This window comes from Rana temporaria, chromosome 11 (genome assembly GCF_905171775.1).
Source record: "Rana temporaria chromosome 11, aRanTem1.1, whole genome shotgun sequence".
NCBI lineage: Eukaryota > Metazoa > Chordata > Amphibia > Anura > Ranidae > Rana > Rana temporaria.
The window spans coordinates 11,582,280-11,608,841 of NC_053499.1; the positions used below are offsets into that span (position 1 = coordinate 11,582,280).

Consider the following 26,562-nt stretch of genomic DNA (forward strand, 5'->3'; position numbering starts at 1 on the left):
AGTACAGCTTTCCCTAACAAGCCTCTCGTATGCTCAACCAACCCGAGGGCCAGAAACTCTGCAGACAAATCCCCACACCTTCCATACCGCGGATCTGATCAGGGAAGAGCGCGGCGAGGGAAGAGCACGGCGAGGGAAGAGCGCCATGTGTCATCATTGATTTCCTGCCTCTCCTGTGATATGCGTGGTTGTGATTTCCTCTCCTCTATCATACGGATCCCACCAAATCAATGAGAGACGACACTTTTCAAATTTTTCCACTGATATTTTCCTGCCTGTTCTGTGACTACAATCTCACTGGTAACCCCCCCCCCCCCCATCCTGAGGAGCCCCCTCTATCTACTTCAGGCCCGGGCCAATTCTGACACTTCGTTTCCCCATGTAAAGATCATATTTTTTTGCTATTTTTTGCTAGAAAATTACATAGAACCCCCACACACTATATATGTTTTTTTAGCAGAGACCCTAGAGAATACAATGGCGGTCATTGCAACTTTTTATCTCGCACAGTATTTGCGCAGCAATTTTTCAAACGCGTTTTAAAAAAAAATAAAACTGTTTCATGCTAAAAAAAAACAGTGAAGTTAGCCCAATTTTTTTGCATAATGTTAAAAAAAAAATAATAATTTGATCACTTTTATTCCTATCACAAACATTAAACATTCCTTGTAATAGGAATATGGCATGACAGGACCTCTTTACAGTGTGATATGGGGTCAATAAGACCCCACATCACACCTCTAGGCTGGGAAGGATAGAAAAAAAAAAGTCGAAGCCGCTCCATTTTTTTGAATGCAGAGGCCATGCGTGACGTCATAACATCGCGCCCGGCCTCCGACGATCATAGAGACTTCGGCGACCATCTGGTCCGCCGAAGATCTCTATGATCTGCATCCTGGGGCCAGCGGTTCCTGTCCCCGACTCACCGATCGCACAGGTGAGTCGGTAGAAGCACCGGAGGGCGGTGGGAGGGGGGGGGGACGTCCCCTTTCTCCGCCCGTAGGAACGATCAAACGGCAGAACAGCCGCTATGATCATTCCTATGGTGTAGGGAATCGCTGGCTGAAAATGCCGATATCTGAATGATGTCTGTAGCGTCAGGCATCATTCAGATATAGCCCCTCAATGTACCACAAAGCCCAGGACGTCATATGACGTCCTCTGAGCGCCAAATGGCTATTCTTGTAAGACCCTCTAGTACAGTGATGGGGAACCTCGGCACCCCGGATGTTTTGGAACTACATTTCCCATGATGCTCATGCACTCTGCAGTGTAGTGAAGCATCATGGGAAATGTAGTTCCAAAACATCTGGGTTTGCCAAGGTTCACCATCACTGCCCTAGTAAACACAACATCTCCCCGTTCTTCCTAGTGACATGTCACTGATCGTCTGTTCCCTCAGGAACAGCGATCAGTGATGTGTCACGGCAAGCCACGTCCTCGAACAGTTAGAACACATCCCTTGGTCACACTTAACCCCTTCAGCGCCCCCTACAGGTTAACCCCTTCACGGCCCTGTCATTTTTACATTAATCAGTGCATTTTTAATAGCACTGATCGCTGTATAAATGACAATGGTCCCAAAATAGTGTCAAAAGTGTCCGCCATAATGTCACAGTCACGATAAAAATCGCTGATCGCCGCCATTACTACAAAAGAAAAAAAATATTAATAAAAATGCCATAAAACTATCCTCTATTTTGTAGACGCTATAACATTTGCGCAAACCAACCAATAAACGCTTAATTGTGTTTTTTTTTTACCAAAAATAGGTAGAAGAATACATATCGGCCTAAACTGAGGAAAAAAAATGTTTTTTTTTTTATGTATTTTTTGGGGGATATTTATTATAGCAAAAAGTAAAAAATATAGATTTTTTTTCAAAATTGTCACTCTATTTTTGTTTATAGCGCAAAAATTAAAAACCGCAGAGGTGATCAAATACCACCAAAAGAAAGCTCTATTTGTGGGGAAAAAAGGACGCCAATTTTGTTTGGGTGCCACGTCGCACGACCGCGCAATTGTCAGTTAAAGCAACGCAGTGCCGAATCGCAAAAAGGGGCTCGGTCTTTGGCCAGCCAAATGGTCAGGGGCTGAAGTGGTTAATTGAAAAAATAAAATTAAAGAGCTTCTCTTAGGCTGGATTCACACCTATGGCAGTTTTAGTGCTTTTTGCAGATTTGCACTGCAGTCCATTTACCATGGTTTCCTATGGAACACGTTCTGTAGTACAAATCTCCAAAATGCACTAAAAATGCCATAGGTGTGGATCCAGCCTTAAAACCTGAATACTTTTGCCATGGTTGCAAAGAAAGCAGATATTAATAGAAAGGAACATTTTATTAGCATTTTTTTTTTTTTTTTTTACAAAACAGGTGGGTGTGTCCAACATAAAACCGGGATTTCCTGTGCAAACAAGCTCCGCCCCCTCAGTATACAGCGAGGAGTGAGAATAGGACACTTCTGTGTTCTTCACACTCCGGCTATGGAAACCAGAAATCAAAAGTGAAAGAAAATCTCCGATTCCGATCTGATGCAACACTCGCCGGGTGTGACCACATTCACCATACAGGAGATTGGGGGAAGGGAATCTTCACCACCATGATTCTCTAATACAGCAAATACTCCCTCTTCCCAACACAGCAAATACTACACTGACCCCCCCTTACAAACACACACTACACTGCCCCCCCCCCCCCCACACACACACACACTACACTGATCCCCCCTCCAAACACACACTACACAGCATGCTTAGAAATCAGTTTGTTAGGCTCATTTACACTATGAAAAGTGATCCGTCGTCAGATTGCTTTTCAGAGGCAGTCAAGACGTGATATGCTGCCTCCTTAGCACCTGCTTTAGCCCCAATGCACTGCAAAGAATTATTGCCTCTATTGCACGGGCAATAAACTATTGCAGGGGCAATAAAAGTGATATGCAAGGAAAAAAAAAAAAAAAGGAAAAGACAAACATGTCATACTTACCTGCTCTGTAAAGGTTTTGCACAGAGCAAACCCCGATCCTCCTCTTCTCAGGTCCTCCACCGGCGCTCTTGGCCCCTCCCTCCTGTAGAGTGGCCCCGAGAGCTAGCAGCTTGTAACCGGGGGACCCGAGCAGGCACGCTCCTGAGCCGCTGCTCTGCGTGTTCATGCAGACACAGAGCCTCGGCCTCATCCCTTTCCTCTCCTCATTGGCTCACTGGCTGTGATCGACAACCGCGACTCTTATGCACATCCCTGGATCGAGAGTAAGTATTTGGGGTGGGGGAGCTGCACACTGCAGTCTGCTCACATAATTTGTCATTCCGAAGCTTCCTTCTGACCACTGTGCATATTATTATATATATACTCTAATTCTGTACTTGCCAAATATGCTGCAATATAGCTCCCTCCACTGAGTCTGGCTGCAGCCATTTTAACTGTGGGCAGCTGAAGCTGCTGCCTGTTCACTTCCTGGATTTACACACCTCCAACTCTGCAGCTCTCATTGGCCCTCTTATGCCTCATCCCCCCTCCCTTCCTGGCAAATGCCAATCAAAGTGCCCGTCACTAAATAAAATAGTAAGCTTACATATGTGCCATGGTATGTGCTCCTCCTGTTCACAAAATGTGTTTGCTTTGCTTCACAAATTATCCCCCGTGTGGAATTCTTGGGGCTTCCAAGCCTCCATAGAAGTCTGTGACAATGCTCACTAACAGCACCTGAAGCTTTTGAGAGGCTTTTATTCAGTGTTAGCTTTGCTTGGTTTGGAGGGATTGCAGGTATGAGATATCCCAGGATGCACTGGGAAACCAACAAGTGAGCCAGAGTGATGTGGTCAGCAGTCACTTCCTGTTCATGTGTATATATTCTCTGAGTGTCCGGTGCCGACGTCACATCTGGTGTGCAGCAGGAGGGTGAGCGGGTCCGGATCGGAACAGAGCAAATGGCACAGGTGGTGTGTAATAGGGGAACACCATAGCTGGGTGAGCGGGGGACTGAGCAGCAGAGCAGGAGAAACTAGCAATGTCACACAGCATAGGAGAAATATAGCAGGAGGTGAGTGGAGACCAGAGAGAGAGGAAGTTCAGCAAACCAGAGGATCAGCGGAGCTGGGGGTTACTACTGATCGGGGAGGATCAGCAGAGCTGGGGGTTACTACTGATCGGGGAGGATCAGCAGAGCTGGGGGTTACTACTGATCGGGGAGGATCAGCAGAGCTGGGGGTTACTACTGATCGGGGAGGATCAGCAGAGCTGGGGGTTACTACTGATCGGGGAGGATCAGCAGAGCTGGGGGTTACTACTTATCCAGGTGGGGGAAGACATGGAAATCGGCAGATCTGGGGGGTAACTACCGATCGGGGGGGGGGGGGGATAGGCAGAGCTGAGGGTTACTACTGATCGGGGAGGATCAGCAGAGCTGGGGGTTACTACTTATCCAGGTGGGGGAGGACATGGAAATCGGGGGAGGGGACTGGAAGAGCTGGGGGTTACTACCGATCAGGGGGGGGGGATAGGCAGAGCTGGGGGTTACTACTGATCGGGGGGGATAGGCAGAGCTGGGGGTTACTACCGATCAGGGGGGGGGGGGGATAGGCAGAGCTGGGGGTTACTACTGATCGGGGAGGGGATAGGCAGAGCAGGGGGTTACTACCGATCAGGGGATACAGACTGCTGTCACACTGGAGGGGGGGGAAGTAGCTGTCACACTGGAGGGGAGGGGAGTAGCTGTCACACTGGAGGGGAGGGGAGTAGCTGTCACACTGGAGGGGAGGGGAAGTAGCTGTCACACTGGAGGGGGGGGGAAGTAGCTGTCACACTGGAGGGGGGGGGAAGTAGCTGTCACACTGGAGGGGGGGGGGGAGTAGCTGTCACACTGGGGGGGGGAAGTAGCTGTCACACTGGGGGGGGGGAAGTAGCTGTCACACTGGAGGGGGGGGGGAAGTAGCTGTCACACTGGGGGGGGGAAGTAGCTGTCACACTGGAGGGGGGGGGGGAGTAGCTGTCACACTGGAGGGGGGGGGGGAAGTAGCTGTCACACTGGGGGGGGGGGGAAGTAGCTGTCACACTGGAGGGGGGGGGGGAAGTAGCTGTCACACTGGAGGGGGGGGGGAAGTAGCTGTCACACTGGAGGGGGGGGGAAGTAGCTGTCACACTGGAGGGGGGGGAGTAGCTGTCACACTGGAGGGGGAGGGAGTAGCTGTCATACAGGAGGGGGGAGCGAGGGTAGCTGTCACATAGGAGGGGGAGGGTAGCTGTCACAGGGGAGGGGGGGTAGCTGTCACACACAGTAGGCTCTATAACTGGCAGTGTTCCCGGTGTCTCTCTGGTTCTGTGCCCCCGGTATATCTCGGAGGACCCGGTACTCACCCGCCTCCTCTCCAGCTGCTGCCATCTCTGTCCCTCTTCTATCGCTCGGATTCTGATGCAACCATCAACAAAACGTGTCCGGAAGTTCCGCCCGGGCTCACTTCCGGTGATCTCTGTTACCTGGCAACCGGGCCGCTGCGGCCTAGTACTCGGCTACTGGAGCCTGAGGAGCTCCGGGAGAGCCCGGGGTTGTCCCTCAGGTCCGCGTCATGTCACTCCCGCTGTGTGTGGAGACATCGGTTATATGTCCGATCCGTCTATACAGAATCCACACTATGAGCAGTCCGTGCAACACTGAGGACTGAGCCACAGGAGCTGACACTCATTATCCCCTCATTATAAATATCCCCCCCCTCCCTCTCTCATTTCTTCTTTCTTCTACCTCTTCCCCCCACCCCAAGTGTTTGTTTGTTTTTTTCCTTCCACCCCCCTTTCTTATCTATTCTTATCTATCTCTTCCTCCCCCCTTCTTTCTCCATCATTCTCTCCCCTTCTTCTTCCTCTTTCCTCTTTTTAACCGCTCTTATCTTTTCCCCCCTCCCCATTCTCTCTCCTTTTTCTTTCTCCCTCTTCTTTCCATCCCTTTTTCTCTTCACTCTCTCCCCCCATTTCTCCTATTTCTCTACTTCCTCCATCCTCTCTTTTCTTTCTAACCCCCCCCCCCCCCTTTCCTCCTCTTTTCTCCATCTTTTTTCTCTTTCTTTCTCTCTCTGCACTTCTGCCTCTTTCTCTCTCCCTCCTTCTCGTTTCTCTTTCTTTTATCCACTCTGGCCCAGATTCAGGTAGAGCCGCGCAATATTTGCGTGGGCAAAGGGCAACGATTTTTGCTCTGCGCCCACGTAAATATTTCGATTTGCCCGCGATTCACGGAGCAGTAGCTCCGTAAATTGCGTGGGCGCTATGCTAATTTGCCCGGCGTAAGGGCGCCTAATGTAAATGATCCCGCCAGGGGCGGGAATCATTTAAATTAGGCGCGCTCCCGCGCCGAGCGAACAGCGCATGCTCCGTCGGGAAACTTTCCCGACGTGCATTGCGGCAAATGACGTCGCAAGGACGTCATTTGCTTCTAAGTGAACGTGAATGGCGTCCAGCGCCATTCACGAATCACTTACGTAAACGACGTGAAATTCAAATTTCACGAGCGGGAAGGGTGGCTATACTTTAGCATTGGCTGCGCCTACTATGAGTAGGAGCAGCCTTATGCTAAAGTCGCCGTACGGAAACTCCGTACCTTGCGTGCGCAGGGCCCGCGCAACTTTTGTGAATCGGTGTTAGTATGCAATTTGCATACTATACGCCGATCACAATGGCCGCGCCCCCTAGCGGCCAACGCAAGAATGCAGCCAAAGATATGAAGGCATAAGGAGGCTTATGCCTGTCATATCTTAGGCTGCAGTCGGTGTAACGAGGTTCCTGAATCAGGAGCACTCGTTACACCGGAGCAAGTAAGCACTTGCGCCGCGCAACCTATGGTTGCGCGGGCGCAAGTGCTTCTTGAATCTGGGCCTCTGTCTTTTTTCTCTTCCTCCTATCTTTTTTTTCTTTTCTTCCCTTGTTCTCTCCCCCCCACCCTTTCTTTTTCTGTCCCTCATTTCTTCCTCCTCCTCTCTCTCCCTCCCTTCCTACTTCTTTCTCTCTCCCTCCTTCCTCCACCCTCTCTTTTCCTTCTCCCCCCTTCCTTCTCCTCTTTGCTCCTTCATTCTTTCTTTTTACATTCTCTCTCTCTCTCTCTCTCTCTCTCTCTCTCTCCATCTTTCTCTCTCTTTCTCTCTCTCTCTCTCTCTCTCTCTCTCTCTCTCTCTCTCTCTCTCTCTCTCTCTCTCCATCTTTCTCTCTCTTTCTCTCTCTCTCTCTCTCTCTCTCTCTCTCTCTCTCTCTCTCCCTCCCCCCCCTCATTCTTTTTCTCTGTCCCTCCTCTCTCTCTCTCTTGCTCTCATCCTCTACTCTTGTGTTTTTTTTCTCATCCATCCACTTCCCTTCTCCCTCCTCCTCCTTTCTCTCTCTCCCCCCCCCTTCCTACTTCTTTCCCTCTTCCTCTTCTTTCTCGCCATCCTCCACCCTCTCTTTACCCCCCCCCCGCCTTATCCTTTGCTCCTTCAATTTGTCTCTTCTCTCTGCTTCCTCCTCTCTCTTTTCCCCCCATCCTTCTCTCTCTCCTCTCTTTCTCTTCCTCTACTCCTTCTCCATCATTCTCTCTCTCTCTCTCTCTCTCTCTCTCTCTCTCTCTCTCTCTCTCTCTCTCTCTCTCTCTCTCTCTCCTTCTCTCTCCTTCTCTCTCATTCTCTCTCCTTCTCTCTCATTCTCTCTCATCTTCTCTCCTTCTCTCCTTCTCTCCTTCTCTTTATCTTTCGATTTCCCTCATCCACTATCTTTTCTCACCCCCCCCTCTTCTTTTTGTTGTTTTCCTCTCTTGCACTTTTCTCTTTTCCTTCTCTCTCCCCCCTCTCTCTCTACACCTCTTTCTTTATGTGTGCATCCTTCTTTCTCTCTCTTCCTCTCATTCCTCCTACCTCTCGCTCCCTCCATATTTTTTTCTCTCTTCCTCTCATTCCCCAACTTTCTTCCTCCTTTCTCTCTCTTTCTTTCTTTCTTTCTTTCTTTCTTTCTTTCTTTCTCCTTCCCCTCACTTTCCTTCCTCTCTTTGCCCATATTATCTTTCTCTTCTTTTGCTTCCTTCTACATAGAGGGCCAGTTTATTGTCCTTCAGAATTTAGGGGGGGGGGGGGGCAGACTGTAGCAAGTGGGAGTGAAAAATGTCCTGGCATCAGTGGGGGTAAACAATGCCCCAGTTGGTATTAGGGGAGGAATAGTGCCTCACCATTAGTGTCAGTGAAAGAAGTAGTGTCCTATTTTGGTGTCAATAGGAGGAATAGAGCCCCGTCATTGGTGTCAGTGGGAGGAATAATGCCCCGTCATTGGTGTCAGTGGGAGGAATAATGCCCCGTCATTGGTGTCAGTGGGAGGAATAATGCCCCGTCATTGGTGTCAGTGGGAGGAATAATGCCCCGTCATTGGTGTCAGTGGATGAAATGGTGCCCCATCATTCGTGTAAGTGGGAGGAATAGTGTCCCGTCATTGTTGTCAGTGGAAGGAATAGTGTCCCATCATTGGTGTCAGTGGATGCAATAGTGCCCCATCATTGGTGTCAGTGGGAGGAATAGTGCCTCATCATTTGGTGTCAGTGGGAGGAATAGTGCCCCATCATTGGTGTCAGTGGGAGGAATAATGCCCCGTCATTGGTGTCAGTGGATGAAATGGTGCCCCATCATTGGTGTCAGTGGGAGGAATAGTGCCCCATCATTGGTGTCAGTGGGAGGAATAGTGCCCCATCATTGGTGTCAGTGGATGCAATAGTGCCCCATCATTGGTGTCAGTGGGAGGAATAGTGCCCCATCATTGGTGTCAGTGGGAGGAATAGTGCCCCATCATTGGTGTCAGTGGATTGAATAGTGCCCCATCATTGGTGTCAGTGGATTGAATAGTGCCCCATCATTGGTGTCAGTGGATTGAATAGTGTCCCGTCATTGTTGTCAGTGGGAGGAATAGTGCCCCATCATTGGTGTCAGTGGGAGGAATAGTGACCCATTATTGGTGTCAGTGGATGGAATAGTGCCCCGTCATTGGTGTCAGTGGGAGAAATAGTGCCCCATCATTGGTGTCAGTGGATTGAATAGTGCCCCATCATTGGTGTCAGTGGATTGAATAGTGTCCCGTCATTGTTGTCAGTGGGAGGAATGGTGCCCCGTCATTGGTGTCAGTGGGAGGAATAGTGCCTCAGGAGATGGATAAAGGAAATGCCACAGTTTGTAGAGTCCTGTCGCACAGGACACACCCACCCAGGTCTTCCCTGTGTGGAGAGGTGTGACAGTCCGGGGAGGGGGCGGAGCTCTCTGGTGTATAAATGACAGGCGGAGCCCTGGACATCGCTGTGTACAGGAGAGGAGACATACAGGATGACTGTTCTCTTTTACTGCGGATGCAACATAACCCCCAACACTGGTAGCGGTGGATGGATTAATAACCCCCAGCACTAGTAGCGGTGGATGGATTAATAACCCCCAGCACTAGTAGCGGTGGATGGATTAATAACCCCCAGCACTAGTAGCGGTGGATGGATTAATAACCCCCAGCACTAGTAGCGGTGGATGGATTAATAACCCCCAGCACTAGTGTCGCTGGGCTTCTTCTTGACTGCTGTTCACATGCAATAATAAAACGATGCTTTAGCTGACTTTCATAGCACCAGCCCTTCTCCTTTTTTGCATGTCTATATGGAGGATTACAGAGACTTCACAGGCTGAGTGCTGTGTTCTTGAGGCTCGCCAGGCATTGCACATAAGAGGTAGTAGCTCAGATCCACCTGTTCCATCCAACATCATATAACCCTTTCCTTTCCAGTCTGACTGCCCTTGGCCCCTTTCATTCATTGGATTTCAGCTTCTTTAACAACTTCCATACCGGGCACTTACGCACCTTCCTGCCCAAGCCAATTTTCAGCTTTCAGCGCTGTCGCAATTTGAATGACAATTGCGCAGTCATGCTACACTGTACCCAAATGACATTTTTAGAATTTTGTTCCCACAAATAGAGCTTTCTTTTGGCGGTATTTGATCACCTCTGCGATTTTTATTTTTTGAGCAACAACTAAAAAAAAAAAACATTTTTTTTTGTAAATAAGTAAGTTTTCTTCAATGATGGGCACCGATGAGGTGGCACTGATGGGCACCAATAGGCGGCACTGATGGGCACTGATAGGCGGCGCTGGTATGCTGCACTGATGGGCACTCATAGGCGGCACTGGGCACTCTTTGGCGGCACTGATGGGCACTCATGGGTGTGACTGGGTACTTCTGGGTGGCACAGATGGGCACTGATAGGTGGGCACTGGGCATAGATGGGCACTAAGAGGTGGCACTGATGCAATTGCTGGGCATCATTTTAGCCAGTGCCAATGTTACCCATCAACCCATGGGCACTGATTGGCATTGATTGTGTCTTTTTTTTTATTGCTGTTTTTTTTTTTGCTCTATTGAGCGCGGGGGGGGGGGGGGGGGGGGGTCTAGTGTTGGCATCCGAAAGGGGGCTGCGCTGATAAACAATCAGCGTGAACCAACCGATCAACGGCTCTTTCTGTTTACATCGTGATCAGCCGTGGTTGGACACGGCTGATCACGTGGTAAAGAGCCTCCGCCGGAGGCTATTTACCGAGATCGGAGATGCAGGGTGTCAGACTGACACCCCGCATCACGGATCGGCGCGCTGCACACCCCCACGGACACGCGCCGGCATGAAATCCTGCAGGATGTCAATAGACATCCAGTCAGGATTTCACAATCACTTCCCGGACGTCAATTGCCTATTGACCGGGCGGGAAGTGGTTAATCATGGAGGCTCAACCTCCCATGTGGGCGTTACCTAGGCTGGTCTGCATGCAAATGTAGCTTGCATAGGAATGCCCACTCCTCATTGGTGGGCGCAGCGTATTGCCCTCTGTTGTTTTACCTGCAGTCCAATAGTGGGCATTGCGGTCCGGGAACCCCAGAACGAGGCGTGACTCTCTCACTCTATCCACTTCTGGTACAAGTGAACGCAATACCCACTCCTTATTTATATATGTTGGATCATGGGTTCATGGGATTCCAAAATGAGGCGTGGAACTCACGCCGGCAACCATCCATTTCCACCTTCAATGCAGAGGGTGGAGTCTCGCGTCACATGGACACACGTTAGTTTATTATGATAGGTTATATATACGGGCAATGTGGGGGAGCAGCGATATGCCCCAGTTGAAGTCTGTTGAGACGAAACGCGTTGGCCTTGCATAATTTGTTCCCCACATTGTTTTTAAAGTACTTCTATCTTGTGATCACTAACTTGTTTTTTTTTTTTGTACTCATCTGACATTGATGTCTGTACGTTTTATGAATAAATCCCCTTCATTTGGTTTTTCACCTTGTTGATTTTATTTCATATATGTTGCTGTTGTGTTCACACATTACATATTCATATATTATTTACTACAATGTCATATTATTTTAACAATGTCATATTAGTTTATGAAATCTTAGCGCTACACTTTATTTTTTATATTGCATTAGGGTGTTCTCCCCCAGAGCACAAACACACACAAATCCGTGTGTATCAGCAGAGCGGTGGACGGTGTCAGCAAGGGAAGAAAAAAACATAAGCAAATTCAGCTTTAACCTCTTGACGCCCGAGGACGTCCTCGACTTTGTGCGGTGATATCTGAATGGATGGGTGCAGCTACAGGCATCATTCAGATATCACCGTCTTCAGCCGCCGATTCTGTGCAAGATAAGAACGATCAAAGCGGCAGTTTCGCCGCTTGATCGTTCTTATAGGCAGCGGGAGGGGACATCCCCCCTCCCGCCGCCATCCGGTGCTTCTCCAGGCTCTCCCCTGCCATCAGGGGCCCGGAGAACGAATCGGTCGGCGCTGCTGGAAAGCATAGAGATGACTAGTGACCAGATGGTCACCAGTCATCTCTATGACCAGTACCCAGAAGTAAACAAAGCCGCAATCGTGGCTGTCGGTGTGAGATCGTGATTTATTTATTTTTTCACCGATTTCATGCTTGTAAGCCTGGAGGAGAGATGTGGGGGGAGGGGAAGGTCTTATTGACCCCGCATCTCTCCATAAAGAGGACCTGTCACACTGATTCCTATTACAAGGGATGTTTACATTCCTTGTAATAGAAATAAAAGTGATAAAAAAAAAAGTGTAAAAATGAAAAAAGTTAAGTAAAATAAAAATAAAATCAATTTTTTTTTTCAAAACGCCCCTGTCCCCGTTATCTCGCGAGCAGAAGCGAACACGCATGCAGGTCCCGCCCACATATGTAAACGCTGTTCAAACCCCACATGTGAGCTATCGTTGCGTGCGTTAGAGCGTATGCAACAAATCTAGCACTAGACCTCCTCTGAAACTCGAAAATAGTAACCTGTAAAAAATGTTAAAGCGTCACCTATGGAGATTTTTAAGTACAGAAGTTAGGCGCCATTCCATGAGTGTGCGCAAATTTAAAGCGTGACATGGTAGGTATCTATTTACTCGGCATAACATCATCTTTCACATTATGCAAAAAAATTGGGCAAACTTTACTGTTTTGTTATTTTTTTATTCATGAAACCTTTTTTTTCATTCCAAAAAAAGGCGTTTGAAAAATGATTGCGCAAATACCGTGCGAGAAAAAAAGTTGCAATGACTGCCATTTTATTCCCTAGGGTGTCTGCTTAAAAAAAATATATAATGTTTGGTGGTTCTGATTAATTTTCTACCCAAACATTTTTGATTTTTTACATGAAGGAGAGAAGTGCCAAAATTGGCCCGGTGGTAAAGTGGTTAAGGGTACATATAAATAAAATTTCAGACAAAAGAGATTTTTAAACGTTTTTACTAAATAAGTTACCTTGATAAATGACAAATTCCGTTCTTACAATAAATTTCACAATCAGAAATACAAAAAATAATGATAAGCACAAAGGAGTCACCATATTAATATGTGGTTGGATGACTGACGAGGATACCGATCACTTCAAAGTCGCATCACAAGTCACAGCCCGTTCTCTGCAATGGCACCTATTCAAATTGGTGTGACTTAAAGTCATAGCGACTTTGAAAAAGTGCCTGAAATAACTTGGTGCGACTTTTAGTGCTAGTTCACACCAGATGCGCTAAAAATGCATGCGCAGTGTTTTCCATGTATTCAAGTGGCTCTAGTTCACACCAGTGCTGCATTGTTTCTGCACAGAACTGTACTGGAAACGGGCAAATTGTATCAAAAACGCACTGAAAATGCGTGTGTTGTGAACTGTAAGCAAAAACTGATCCCGAACGCATCCAGAGTGCATTTTTGTGGTGTGAACTGGCCCTAAAAATGCATGCACAGTTTATTCCATGTATTCCAATGGCTCTAGTTCACACCAGTGCAGTCAGTTATCGGTCAGTTTCCGGTCCAGAAACTGATTGGAATTGACTTGACTGCACTGGTGTGAACTAGAGCCCATGCCACGTCTCGCCCCCTGGCATGTCATTTTTTTGGTGGGGTGGGGAGTGTGTACCTTATTTTTAGTGGGACTAAGGCCCCATACACACGAGAGGATTTATCCGCGAATACGGTCCAGCGGACCGTTTCCGCGGATAAATCCTCTCGAGGATTTCAGCGGATTTCTCTGCGATGGAGTGTACTCACCATCGCATTGAAATCCGCGCCGAAATCCTCTGGCGATGACGTGTCGCGCCGTCGCCGCGATTATGACGCGGCGACGTGCGCGACGCTGTCATATAAGGAATTCCACGCATGCGTCGAATCATTACGACGCATGCGGGGGATCCCTTCGGACGGATGGATCCGGTGAGTCTATACAGACCAGCGGATCCATCCGTTGGGATGGATTCCAGCAGATGGATTTGTTTAGCATGTCACCAAATATTCGATCTGCTGGAATCCATCCCAGGGGATAAATATCCGCGGAAACAGATCCGCTGGCGTGTACACACCATAGGATCTATCCGCTGAAACCCATTCGCTGGGATTTTTCAGCGGATGGATTCTATCGTTTGTATGGGGCCTTACTGTCCCACTTCCTCTTTTTGGCCGCCTAGGTGACTCCTCCTCTTGCCCTAGGCGGCACCTCCCTGCCAGCGATCTTCTGGGACACAACACAGGTCCCAGAAGATTGGCTGGCCAATAGCAGAGCGCAGTGCGACTCGTGCATGCACAGTGCACTCCCGGCTGTGAAGCCGTAAGCTGTCACGGCCGGGTGCCCACAGTTGCTATGATGGCGAGGGGTGAGAGGAGCGAGCCTCTGGGCGGCCACATCGCTGGACAGGTGAGTGTGCATACCTCCCAACTGTCCCTGATTTGGAGCAATGTCCCTCTGTCCCTCATTCTCCTCATGTGTCCCTCATTCTGGTCTGATCTATACAGATGTATATAAAATGCACTTTTTATCTATCAAAAAATGTTTCCCAGTGCTAAACTTTCATCCTGATTTCTAAATGGCTGCATTTGTAAATTTCAAAAGCCAATATAAATAGTAGTGGTAAAAAATGCACTTGTGGGTTTAACCAATCTTATTTTTTTGTACAATTCTCCTTTAAGGGGGCGTGGCAAGGGGTGTGTCCTATGTCTACATACTTTTGCTGATAGGTGTCCCTCATTCCCATCTCAGAAAGTTGGGAGGTATGAGTGTGTGTTTATTAAAAGTCAGCAGCTATGCTTTTTGTGGCTGCTGACTTTTAATAAACTAAAAATCGGGTGGAACTCCGCTTTAAGTAAGGGCATATGACTTATGTAGTATTTACTTCCTGGAACCCATCTGCCCTTAGCTCAGGCACACAGACAGGAAGGTGGGTTTAGTAGAGAAAGCCCCTCCTTCCCTTTTCCAAATGAAAGAACACAAAAAAAATACTCATGAAGACTAGTGGGATGGATGACATTGTTTTGGCCTAGGGCAGAAACCAGGAAGCAACTGAAGAAATGTAAAAAAAAAAAAAGTTTAAAAGCAAGTAAACATAATAACATATATTTATATAATCTTATCTATTTACTAATGTTAGCAGCATAAGGATTAAAATAGTTCATTTCTTATTGAGTTCTGCTTTAAAGTATTTTGTACTTCTACTTGAAAAAAAAACTTGGCACTAACTTAAATATATTTACAAGGTAAGGCAGAACGTGCTTGCTTATCACAGTATGTACACAGTTATAGTATTCACAGCTATCGTTCCATGTTCTCAACCTTCATATTTAGAAATGCTCATGGAATTTCTTGAAATACTAAAAGTACCCAAAGTGCATACCCGTGTTTCCCCGAAAATAAGACCGGGTCTTATATTAATTCTGGCTACAAAAAAAACACACCAGGGCTTATTTTCAGGGGATGTCTTATTTATTTATGGTATATACAAAAAAGTTTCTCCCCCTTTCAGCTCTGGAGTCAGCATTGTGAAATTCTGTAATCCCAAAAATAAACCTTTGTTTAAAGACCTTATAAAATGATGTAATCCGTTCTGTAAAAAGATGATATCACGTGCAGTGTGTCTCCTTGTGACCCGCTGGAGCTCTTCTTCCCTACTCCAAATACTGCAGAGGGAGGGGCCAAGATCCCCAATGACGTCAGCCCCACTCTGAGGACTGCAGTGGGTAGGGGCTTAATAAAGTTTTATTGGAAAAAAAAAACAGCTGACATCAGCCGGGAGGAGAGAAGAAGAGCTCCGGCGGATCACGTGAGCGCCCAGCAGTGCTGTAAATAAGGTATTTTCCACAATAAAGTTACAAAAGGGAGACACACTGCACATTATATAATCTTTGTACAGAACGGTTTACATGTTTTTACAAGGACTTTAACTGGGGGCTCATTTTTGGGGTAGGGCTTATATTGCAGCCATCCCAGAAACTCACGCTAGGTCTTATTTTCAGGGTAGGGCTTATTTTCGGAGAAAGAGGGTATTAGAAGACTGTAACATTGGCTGAGGAACGGAGGATTACTACCTGACAGTGGAATTGGGTTTAAATCCAGTCATTTGCTGCTCTTTCCACCATGTGTTTGTTTTTATCTCATTTTTTGCATTGTATAGTTTATATATATTTTTGTACCAATAAATTTGTAATTTTACTAGAATTTTCACTGTTCATGGTCTGTTAAAGTCCCACCTTTGAGGAACTTGTTTTTCACACCATGTATTAGGGATGTGGTCCTAAACTATTTTCATCCAGTTAGTTGGCAATAACCATTTTAAGGTAAACGATCCTGTAGGCAGGTGCAGTTAGCTATTTTGCCACTAGGTGGCTCTGTAGCAGAATACAGTGAAACCTTGGATTAAGAGCATAATCCGAGAATGCTTGTAATCCAAAGCACTCGCATATCAAAGCGAGTTTCCCCATAGAAGTCAATGGAAACGAAGAGAATTTGTTCCGCATTGACTTATATGGCATGCAATACCACATGTGGCCAGAGGTGGGGGGCGCCGGAGAGCCTAGGAAATTTTTGGGGACAGCTCGGCTGATCTCAGAAACCCTCGGAAAGGTTGGAAAACTCTCAGGAACGGAGTATTTCCAAGTGATTTTCAGTATTTATCGGTGAGTCAGTACCCATGTATAAGCCAGACTGGGAGCAACCATAAGCTCAATAATGGCATGCAATGCCAAGCTGCGGTTTCCAAAGCGAGCAAAGTCCTTTCTTGTATTAAGAGAGGTATGGACTCCAGAGACAGAGATATAATTTTGCCCCTGTACAAATCATTAGTAAGACCTCATCTGGAATATGCAGTTCAGTTTTGGGCACCAGTTCTCAAAAAGGATATAGGAGAACTGGAGAAAGTGCAGAGAAGAGCAACCAAACTAATAAGAGGCATGGAGGAGCTCAGCTATGAGGAAAGATTAGAGGAACTGAATTTATTCACTCTTGAGAAGAGGAGAATAAGGGGGGATATGATCAACATGTACAAATATATAAGAGGTCCATACAGTGAACTTGGTGTTGAGTTATTCACTTTACGGTCATCACTAAGGACAAGGGGGCACTCTTTACGTCTAGAGGAAAAGAGATTTCACCTCCAAATACGGAAAGGTTTTTTCACAGTAAGAGCTGTGAAAATGTGGAACAGACTCCCTCCAGAGGTGGTTCTGGCCAGCTCAGTAGATTGCTTTAAGAAAGGTCTGGATTCTTTCCTAAATGTACAGAATATAACTGAGTACTAAGATTTGTAGGTATAGTTGATCCAGGGTAAATCCGATTGCCTCTCGGGGGATCAGGAAGGAATTTTTTCCCCTGCTGTAGCAAATTGGATCATGCTCCGCTGGGGTTTTTTGCCTTCCTCTGGATCAACTGTGGGTATGGAGTTGGGTGTATAGGATTTTACTGTGTTTTTTTATTTTGTTTTTTGTGGTTGAACTGGATGGACTTGTGTCTTTTTTCAACCTGACTAACTATGTAACTATGTAACTATGTAACCATAGGTCTCTTGGGGAATGGGAGCCAGATACCCCAGACCAGCACATATTTAACCAGCATCTAGATGCCCTGGACAGGGCAGGGGGCCTAGGAAGAGAAGACCTGCACCCAGAAGAGCTGGCTGTAGACTATCTGTCCCTTATGGAGATGGGGTCTAGGGTGAATTGCAAAAGACCTTTTAGGCCTGGCCAAGAGTTTCCTGTGTGAGGCTATCCACCCTGGGAAAGGTGTACCTATGGAGGAAGTTACTGCAGAGAGCACAGCGTGAGTACTAATAAACCCGAGTGGAAGGAGAAACTGTTATGCCTTGTACACACGATCGGATTTTCCGATGAAAGAAGTCCACCGGAAATTCCGATCGTGTGTGGGCCCCATCGGACTTTTTTCCATCGGAGTAAAAAAATAGAACCCATGTGCATTATATTGCTGGCCAATATGCTTAAAGCCAATACATTTTAAACGCTATTGACTCTATAATCAGATCTATAGGGAGTATAAGATGGTCAAAGAGGCAGCTTTAGGGCTTTTTCACACTGGCGGCTAGGAAGCGGTAAAAACAGGCAGCTGAGCCACAGTTTTCACATGGTCACTAGATGAAACAGATGATTAAAGACATTTTTTTGTGGAAAAAATAGAGCAAATACCCTGAGAACATTTCATTTTCCTCCATGCACACACAATCAATGTACCATCAGTTTCATTGGATAAAGAGCTAAACCATTTTTTTTTTTTGTAAATACACCCCTAAGTGTCCCAGTAGAACAACCACTTGCTTCAGGTGGACACATAACAATCACCACCTGTGTTTTTTATTCTTCTGAACAGTTAAACAATTCAATAACTTGGATAAAAGTAGAAGAAAGAAAAGTTGATGTCTGAATACCTAAAAAAAATCCTGTTCTAAAGCAGACTCCTTTCAACCAGAGACACCAACCCAGTCTTGCAGGTAAACCCTCCGAAAGTGGATGCTCCAGTGTCTGATTCAACCTAAAGCTTAGGATTTGTGTAGACTTAAGGGCTGCTGGAGGTCTCAGTGTCTGCTCCAACCCAAAGCTTCCGATTTGGTCATACTTGAGAGCCTCTGGAAGTTCCAGGGTTTTCTCAAACCAAAGGCTTCGAGTTAGGTCATACTTGAGACCCTGTGGAGGTTCCATGGTCTGCTTCAACCAGAGGTTTTGGATTTTGTCATACTTGAGTGCCTCTGGAGGTTCCAGTGTCTGCTACAACTGGAGGCTTCGGATTTGGTCATACTTGAGAGCCTTCTGAAGTCTCCAGTGTCTGCTCCAATCGGAAGCTTAAGGTTTAGTCAGACTTGAGAGCCTCTGGAGGTTCCAGTGTCTACTCCAACCTTAAGCTTAGGGTTTAGTCAGACTTGAGAGCCTCTGGAGGTTCTAGTGTCTACTCCAACCTGAAGCTTTAGATTTGGTTATACTTGAGAGCCTCTGGAGGTTCCAGTGTCTACTCCAACCTTAAGCTTAGGGTTTAGTCAGACTTGAGAGCCTCTGGAGGTTCTAGTGTCTACTCCAACCTGAAGCTTTAGATTTGGTTATACTTGAGAGCCTCTGGAGGTTCCAGTTTCTGCTCCAACCTGAAGCTTAGGGTTTAGTCAGACTTGAGAGCCTCTGGAGGTTCCAGTGTCTACTCCAACCTGAAGCTTTAGATTTGGTTATACTTGAGAGCCTCTGGAGGTTCCAGTTTCTGCTACAACTGGAGGCTTCGAATTTGGTCATACTTATGAGCCTCTGAAGGTTCCCGTGTCTGCTCCAACCAGAAGCTTAGGGTTTAGTCAGACTTGAGAGCCTCTGGAGGTTCCAGTGTCTGCTCCAACCTGAGGCTTAAGATTTGGCCATACTTGAGAGCATCTGAAGGTTCCAGTGTCTGCTCCAACCTGAGGCTTAGGGTTTAGTCAGACTTGGGAGCCTCTGGAGGTTCCAGTGTCTACTCCAACTGAGGCTTTAGATTTGGTTATACTTGAGAGCCTCTGGAGGTCCCAATGTTTGCTCCAACTGGAAGCTTCAGGTTTAGTCAGACTTGAGAGCCTCTGGAGGTTCCATTGTCTGCTCCAACCTGAGGCTTAAGATTTGGCCATACTTGAGAGCCGCTGAAGGTTCCAGTGTCTGCGCCAACTGGAAGCTTCAGGTTTAGTCAGACTTGAGAGCCTCTGGAGGTTCCAGTGTCTGTTCCAACCTGAGGCTTAAGATTTGGCCATACTTGAGAGCCTCTGGAAGTCCCAATGTCTGCTCCAACTGGAAGCTTCAGGTTTAGTCAGACTTGAGAGCCTCTGGAGGTTCATGTACCTGCTATAATCCTATTGTCTTCAGCTTCTTTGCTGTACCTCTCCAAAGTGTGCAGCTGGTCAGGTCGTACATCATGGCGCAATCTCTTTCAGTTTCTTCCCAGCCAGAAGGAGAAACAGAAGATACCTTTCCAGAACATATTCCCCAGATAGTTAACAGTTCCCTTGCCCAAACCGTTGGGCTAGGCTGCTCAGGAATTGGCCAGCGGTTGAACCTGCAAACCTTATTTCATAGTCCGATATCTGACACATCCCAGTGGACACAAATCAAACCTACCTGGTGGATAATACGATAAGTAAAGTATGGGGCAGAGGAAATTAAGGACGAATACCTGGCTAGCATGTAGACATGGTAAAAGTAAGGTGCTGATGGACTTATTCCCAACACAAGCAAATCCGATACGTTCAGAAATGTTCCGAGGGATAAAGTAAAAAGGTTACCAGTCTCAAAATTCTACATCAAAAAGCAAAAAAAAAAAAAAACAATCCAGCATCTCACAGCTTGGTTTTAGGCAACAAGGATTCCATTAAAAATTAAATCGTTAGCAACATTTTCTTTACATCCCCTTAGGTCCATCTTGTTCAGGACATGGAACACCTTGCTCATTGAGGCGCTCTGACCGTTCTGATTTCTCCACAGGAGGAACATTTGATAGCTAGCTTCTCGAAAGTGCGTATAATCTAGGAGGATCGACTGGATATCCCCTTCACGTAGCCCCAGATGCCTCATCATTTCTTTCCACCTGTTCGGAGTCACATGTTCTTTAAGACAGTTGTAGCATTCAAGCCATTCTAGAGGAAAATAGACAATCACAAATGTAATTGAACCATATTGCACAGCTAAGAGTGATAAATGAACTGGCTTGCACAAGTTAAGGCTTGCAAAGAATCTGAACCTAAGTTTTGGCAAACCTCCCTTCGTCTAGTCTGCTTTCCTCAGTGAAACGGTAAGATCATTACTCATTTACTTTCAGCTTGAGCTGTTGAGCTCTGTAAGCCGCCTGCTGGCTGGATAGAAGACTACATTCTATTCATTTCTAATATTTTGTATTCGTAATGTGCAGGCCAAAGCAAGTAAACTCAGGAGTTCAGGAGCTTCTAAGCTAAAGCTGGTCATACATTAGATTAATTTTCCTTTTCATTTCAGGATTTTTCCAATTGTTAGTGTTGCCAAATCAACATTCGACTGGAGCAGGATGAACAAATGTCCAAAGCCTCATACACACGTCCGGTTTTCCAGATGGGAAAACTGCGAGGAGAGCTTTTGGCCGGGAATCCCGGCTGTGTGTATGCTCCTCACAGTTTTTCAGACGGGAAAACTGCCCAAAAACCGCCGGACAAAAAAAAGAGAACCAGCGCTCTTTTTTCCCGCCGGGAAAGTTTTCCTATGGGAAAAACTGTGATGAACCATACACACGGCCGGGATTCCCGACCAAAGCTCCATCGCAGTTTTCCTGTTGGGAAAACCTCTCGTGTGTAGGGGGAAAGACTGACCGAGCAGGTTCTCGGTTTTACCCTCGGGATTGCCGACGGGAGCTTTTCCAGTTGGAAATCCCGTACGTGTGTACGAGGCATGACAGTGAATGTGGTTTTTGTTTGGGGATATACACTATATTGCCGAAAGTATTGGGACACCTGCCTTTACACGCACATGAACTTTAATGGCATCCCAGTCTTAGTCCGAAGGGTTCAATATTGAGTTGGCCCCGCCCTTTGCAGCTATAACAGCTTCACCTCTTCTGGGAAGGCCGTCCACAAGGTTTAGGAGTGTGTCTATGGGAATGTTTGACCATTCTTCCAGAAGTGCATTTGAGTCTCTGCTCTAATTCATGTCAAAGGTGTTCTATGGGGTTTAGGTCAAGACTCTGTGCAGGCCAGTCAAGTTCCTCCACCCCAAACTTGTTCATCCATGTCTTTATGGACCTTGCTTTGTGCAGTGGTGGGCAGTCACGTTGGAACGGGAATGGGCCGTCCCCAAACTGTTCCCACAAAGTTGGGAACATTACATTTGTCCAAAATGTCTTGGTATGCTGACGCCTTAAGAGCTCCCTTCACTGGAACTAAGGGGCCAAACCCAACCCCTGAAAAACAACCCCACGCCATAATCCCCCTTTCCACCATATGATTTGGACCAGAGCACAAAGCAAGGTCCATAAAGACACGGATGAGCGAGTTTGGAGTGGAGGAACTTGACCTGACCTCAACCCGAAAGAACACCTTTGGGATCAATTAGTGGAGACTGCGAGCCAAGCATTCTTTTTCAAAATCAGTGTTAGAAACACTCCTAAACCTTGTGGACGGCCTTCCCAGAAGAGTTAAAGCTGTTATAGCGGCAAAGGGTGGCCCAACTCAATATTGAACCCTACGGACTAAGACTGGGATGCCATTAAAGTTCATGTGCGTGTAAAGGCAGGCGTCCCAATACTTATGGCAATATAGTGTACATTCTTTTCAAAAGCGAAGTAGTTTTGAATAACATTTGTCATTTTATCAAAAGTACTGATTCATTTTCATACAAATCTTTGTTTGAACGTTCATTCAAGAATGTACTAGTGTATGGTCAGCATAATAAATACGCGTGCGCCGATTGCAAAGTTATGACCTTTTATATCGTTAGGAAAGAATCCACATATATTTTGCTTACCTTCATCAGTTAGTGTTTTGTCATTTTTGAATTTGATCTGTAAATACAAATAATAATAATAAGTAATTCAATAATAGTAACACAAAAGTATTGTTTAGACATTAAGGCCCGGATTCACGTAGCACTTAAGCCGACGTATCTACAGATACGCCGAGTAAGTGTAAATGTGCGCCGTCGTATCTATGAGCCGTGCCCACAGAACTAGATACGCCTGAAAATAGGCTTCCTACGACCCTGCCCCCCCCCCCCTCGGTCACCAGCCCCACACTTACCACATCTAGGCAGCGCTTCCTCTGGGTGTCGGCGGCAGCTTCCCCTGCATCTCCCCTCCCTCCTCCTTCTCCTCCTAGGTGGCCAATAGGATCGCTACTCCTCTTGGCCAATCGGGTGATGGGTGTCACCTACTTCCTGATTGGCCGGGAGGAGAATCAGGAAGACAACAACGAATATTAGATTGCTATTGTCACACATCTGGGTGGGCTTGGGGCACCGAGGCCACGCTTTTTTGAAGCCAATTAGAGCCTCATTCTTCTAAAGGATAAAAAATAAATAAAAATAACCCCATTGGAATCCAAGCGTCCGACGCCCTACATATAGATTAGGGGCCCGGCGCATGGATTAGGATGGGGGGCCCCTGCGCCTCATATGGCTGGGCCACCACTGATCGAAACCATGAACATGAAGTTTAGCGAGCTTCGGGAGGCAGTGGAGGACAGGAAAGCCTGGTGCGCTGTGGTCCATGAGGTCACGAAGAGTCAGATACGGCTAAACGACCGAACAACATCACCACTTTAATATTAAAGAAAAGGGGACACTTGGTCCATACAGAGGACAGTAAAGTCACTTACTCTATCACTGACACAGCTACAAGCCCCCAAACTGGGTTTATTTTCATCAGTAGGGTCCATGGTCAATGGCGCTTCCTCCTCACAGCCACATCCCGTCACATCACGCTGATTACTTTTTCCAACTTGAATAAAATTCTCGTTCTCTTGCTGTCCCAGAGGTGTGCACGCCTACAATGAAAAGAACTGTGGTTAAAAATTATAAAAGGGTTAAAGCCTAACCCCAGTCCAAACCTTTTTCTCTTCCTGTTTTTTCCGACACACATCACCTGGACAAGATGTGTGGAGACATCTAGCTCCGCCTCCAGGGGCTCTGCACTGACAATCAGTGCAGTGATTATCAGTGCAGCCCCATCAGCGATGCCCACCTGTGATGCCTGTCAGTGCCCACCAGTAATGCCTGTCAGTGCCCATCGGTTCTGCCTATCAGTGCCCATTAGCGCTGCCCATCAATGCGGCATATCAGTACGGCCTATCAGTGCCATCTATCAGTGCCCATCAGTGCTGCATATCAGTGCCGCCTATCAGTGCTGCATATTAGTGCCTCCCAGGGCAGATCCTAGGGTCACAGACGCCTGGGTGCAGAAATATTTCTGGCGCCCCCACATGGGCGTAGTCATCTTACTAACTCCTCCCCTTTACACATGTTTCTATGTTTATGACTCAAACACAGAGATGCTCCTCTAAGAAGTCTTCATTAGTTTCCCCCATCAGAGCCTCCCAGCAGGTGTCCCCCATCAGAGCCCCCCCCCCCCCCCCCACAGCAGGTGTCGCCCATCAGAGCCCCCCTCCCACAGCATGTGTCCCCCATCAGAGCCCCCCAGCAGGTGTCCCCCATCAGAGCCCCATACATCAGGTGTCCTTATAGATCAGTACTTGTCCATTAGATCCCTGTAGCTCGGGCGCCCTGGGAGCAGAAGCACAATACAGGGGGCGGGGCATACGTGGCATCTTTGGTTACTTGGAGGGTGGCCCTCGGAGAGCATTTCTGGGAGTGCACGGGATGATTGGCAGCAGCTCCAGCCAACCCAGAAGCCTCTCATCGCACCGTCTATGGGAGAAGAGGGGGCGGGGGCAGACAGGAGACTGCTCCATGCACACTGGACAGAATTAATTAGTGGAGCCTAGTGCAGGAACATGTTCCGGTACTAGGCTCCGCTGTGGTACCCAGCCCGGATTCCGGGTATGCGCTCTTGTCAGTTGCCAGCGGAGAGAGCAAGCGGGATGGGGAACCGCAGCACCCGCTACATGCGCTCTACCTCTGGACACAGACAAGGAGGAGGGAGGGGAGCACTTTGGAGGTTCGGCGCCCCCACCTCTGTGCCGCCTGGGTGCGGAGCACCCCGTGCACCCTGCCTAGGATCGGCCCTGGTGCCTCCTCATCATTGCTCATCATTGCTCATCAGTGCAGCCTTATCAGTGCCCGTCAGTGAAGGAGAAAAATTACTTGCTAAATTTTATTACAGAAACAAAGAAAACCTTTTTTTATTTTTTCAACATTTATTTTTCATGTGTTTAGCAAAAAATAAAAAGTCCCGGTGATGATTAAATACCCCCAAAAGAACGCTCTATTTGTGGGGAAAAAAATATAACAATTTCATTTGGGTACAGCGTTGCGCTACCGCGAAATTGTCATTCAAAGTATGACAGTGTTATAATCCCTCCCCATTTGATCCAAAACAAAAAAAAAAAAGTTTTGCCTTTAGTTACACTTTAATTAACACTTTAAGTTTAAAGTTAACACTTTAGTAAAGTTACACTTTACATTTTGGCCACCTAATGGGGCAGATCCACAAAAGAATTACGCCGCCGTATCTATTGATACGCCGCGTAATTTTAAAGTTCCCGCGTCGTATCTTTGTTTTGTATCCACAAAACAAGATACGACTGCATCTGGGATCGATCCGACAGGCGTACGTCTTAGTACGCCTGTCGGATCGTAGATGCATTTTTCCGCCGGCCGCAAGGTGGCGTTTCCGTCGAAATTCCGCGTTGAGTATGCAAATTAGCTAGTTACGGCGCTCTACGAACGTATGTCCGGCCGGCGTATTTTTTTACGTTGTTTCCGTTCGGCTTTTTCCGGCGTATAGTTACACCTGCTATTATGAGGCGTACTCAATGTTAAGTATGGCTGTCACCGTCGTAAGCATTGGCTGGTTCCGGTTTAATTTCGAGCATGCGCACTGGGATACCCCCACGGACAGCGCATGCGCCGTTAAAAAAAAAACGTTGTTTACGTCGGGTCAAGAAGTATTTACATAAAACACGCCCCCATCACATCGTTTTGAATTGCGCGCCCTTACGCCGCCAAAGATACACTACGCCGCCGTAACTTACGGCGCAAATTCTTTGAGGATTCGAAAAAAAAAGTAAGTTACGACGGCGTAGTGTATCTTAGATACGCTACGCCCGGCGGTAATATGCGCCGCTGTACGTGGATCTGCCCCAATGACTTTAGGGGGTTTGGACTGTACCCAGTGGGAGTAAACAATGCCCGATCTTTGGTATTGGGGGATAAATAGTTAGTGTCAGTGAAACCAACCATTTTCCCCCCCCTAATACCAAAGATCAGCATCGTTTACTCCCTCTGGGCACACTACGGACCCCCTAACATCTAAAGGACAGTAAACTGGCCCTTTCTTTAGAAAGTTTGGAGACCAGAAAGGGCCAGTTTACTGTCCTTTAGATTTGAGGGGGTCCGGAGTGTGCCCAGGGGGAGCAAACAATGCCCGATCTTTGGTAGTAGGGGGGCAAATGGTTGGCGTCTGTGGGAGGAATAATACCCCATTGTTGGTGTCAGTGGCAGGAATTATGCCCCATAGTTGGTGTCAGTGGCAGAAATAATACCTCAAGAGTCGGATAAAGGCAAGCAAAGGGCCACATCTGGCCTCCGGGGGCCGCAGTGTGGAGAGCACTGATCTAAACAATGAACACGAAGAAGCAAGCAAGCTCCGGGAGGCAGTGGAGGACAGGAAACAGAAGCGGCTATCTAATTAGGCAAATTAGGCCGTCGCTTCAGGCCTCGCACTCTCAGGGGCCCCGCAAACCACCTAATTTGCCTAATTAAAGAAAAGGGGACACTTGGTCCATACAGAGGACAGTAAAGTCACTTACTCTATCACTGACACAGCTACAAGCCCCCAAACTGGGTTGCTGTTTATCAGTAGGGTCCGTGGTCAATGGCGCTTCCTCCTCACAGCCACGTCCCGTCACATCACGCTGATTACTTTTTCCAACTTGAATAAAATTCTCGTTCTCTTGCTGTCCTAGAGGTGTGTATACCTGAAATGACAAGAAGTGTGGTTATAAATTATAAAAGGGTTAAAGCCTAACCCCAACCCAAAATTTTTCCTCTTCCTGTTTCTCCTTCCTTCTTTCTGACGCCCATCACCTGGACAAGATGTGAGGGAACACCGAGCTCCTGGTGGCAAAGACGCCAATAAAA

At 47.2% G+C, this 26,562-nt stretch overlaps 2 protein-coding genes across 4 annotated transcripts in view; both read right to left on the reverse strand.

Annotated features, from left to right (window-relative positions):
• The window catches only part of CARS1 (cysteinyl-tRNA synthetase 1), a 63,268-nt gene extending 57,795 nt beyond the window's left edge, over positions 1–5,473 (reverse strand). For both annotated transcript variants that reach the window (XM_040328037.1, XM_040328036.1), the window contains exon 1: positions 5,355–5,473. In XM_040328037.1, coding sequence (XP_040183971.1) covers positions 5,355–5,379 — 25 coding nt within the window. In that variant the 5' untranslated portion in view covers positions 5,380–5,473. The remainder of the gene's footprint in view (positions 1–5,354) is intronic.
• A 14,066-nt stretch (positions 5,474–19,539) lies between these two features.
• Positions 19,540–26,562, reverse strand: part of LOC120917043 (tumor necrosis factor receptor superfamily member 10B-like) — a 38,923-nt gene continuing 31,900 nt past the window's right edge. Inside the window, exons 9-12 of one of the 2 annotated variants that reach the window (XM_040328039.1) lie at positions 26,232–26,399; positions 23,121–23,288; positions 22,273–22,309; positions 19,540–20,420 (exon numbers count right to left, since the gene is read on the reverse strand). In XM_040328039.1, the coding sequence (XP_040183973.1) occupies positions 20,137–20,420; positions 22,273–22,309; positions 23,121–23,288; positions 26,232–26,399 (657 nt within the window). In that variant the 3' untranslated portion in view covers positions 19,540–20,136. The remainder of the gene's footprint in view (positions 20,421–22,272; positions 22,310–23,120; positions 23,289–26,231; positions 26,400–26,562) is intronic. The other variant, XM_040328040.1, reaches the window with a different exon arrangement.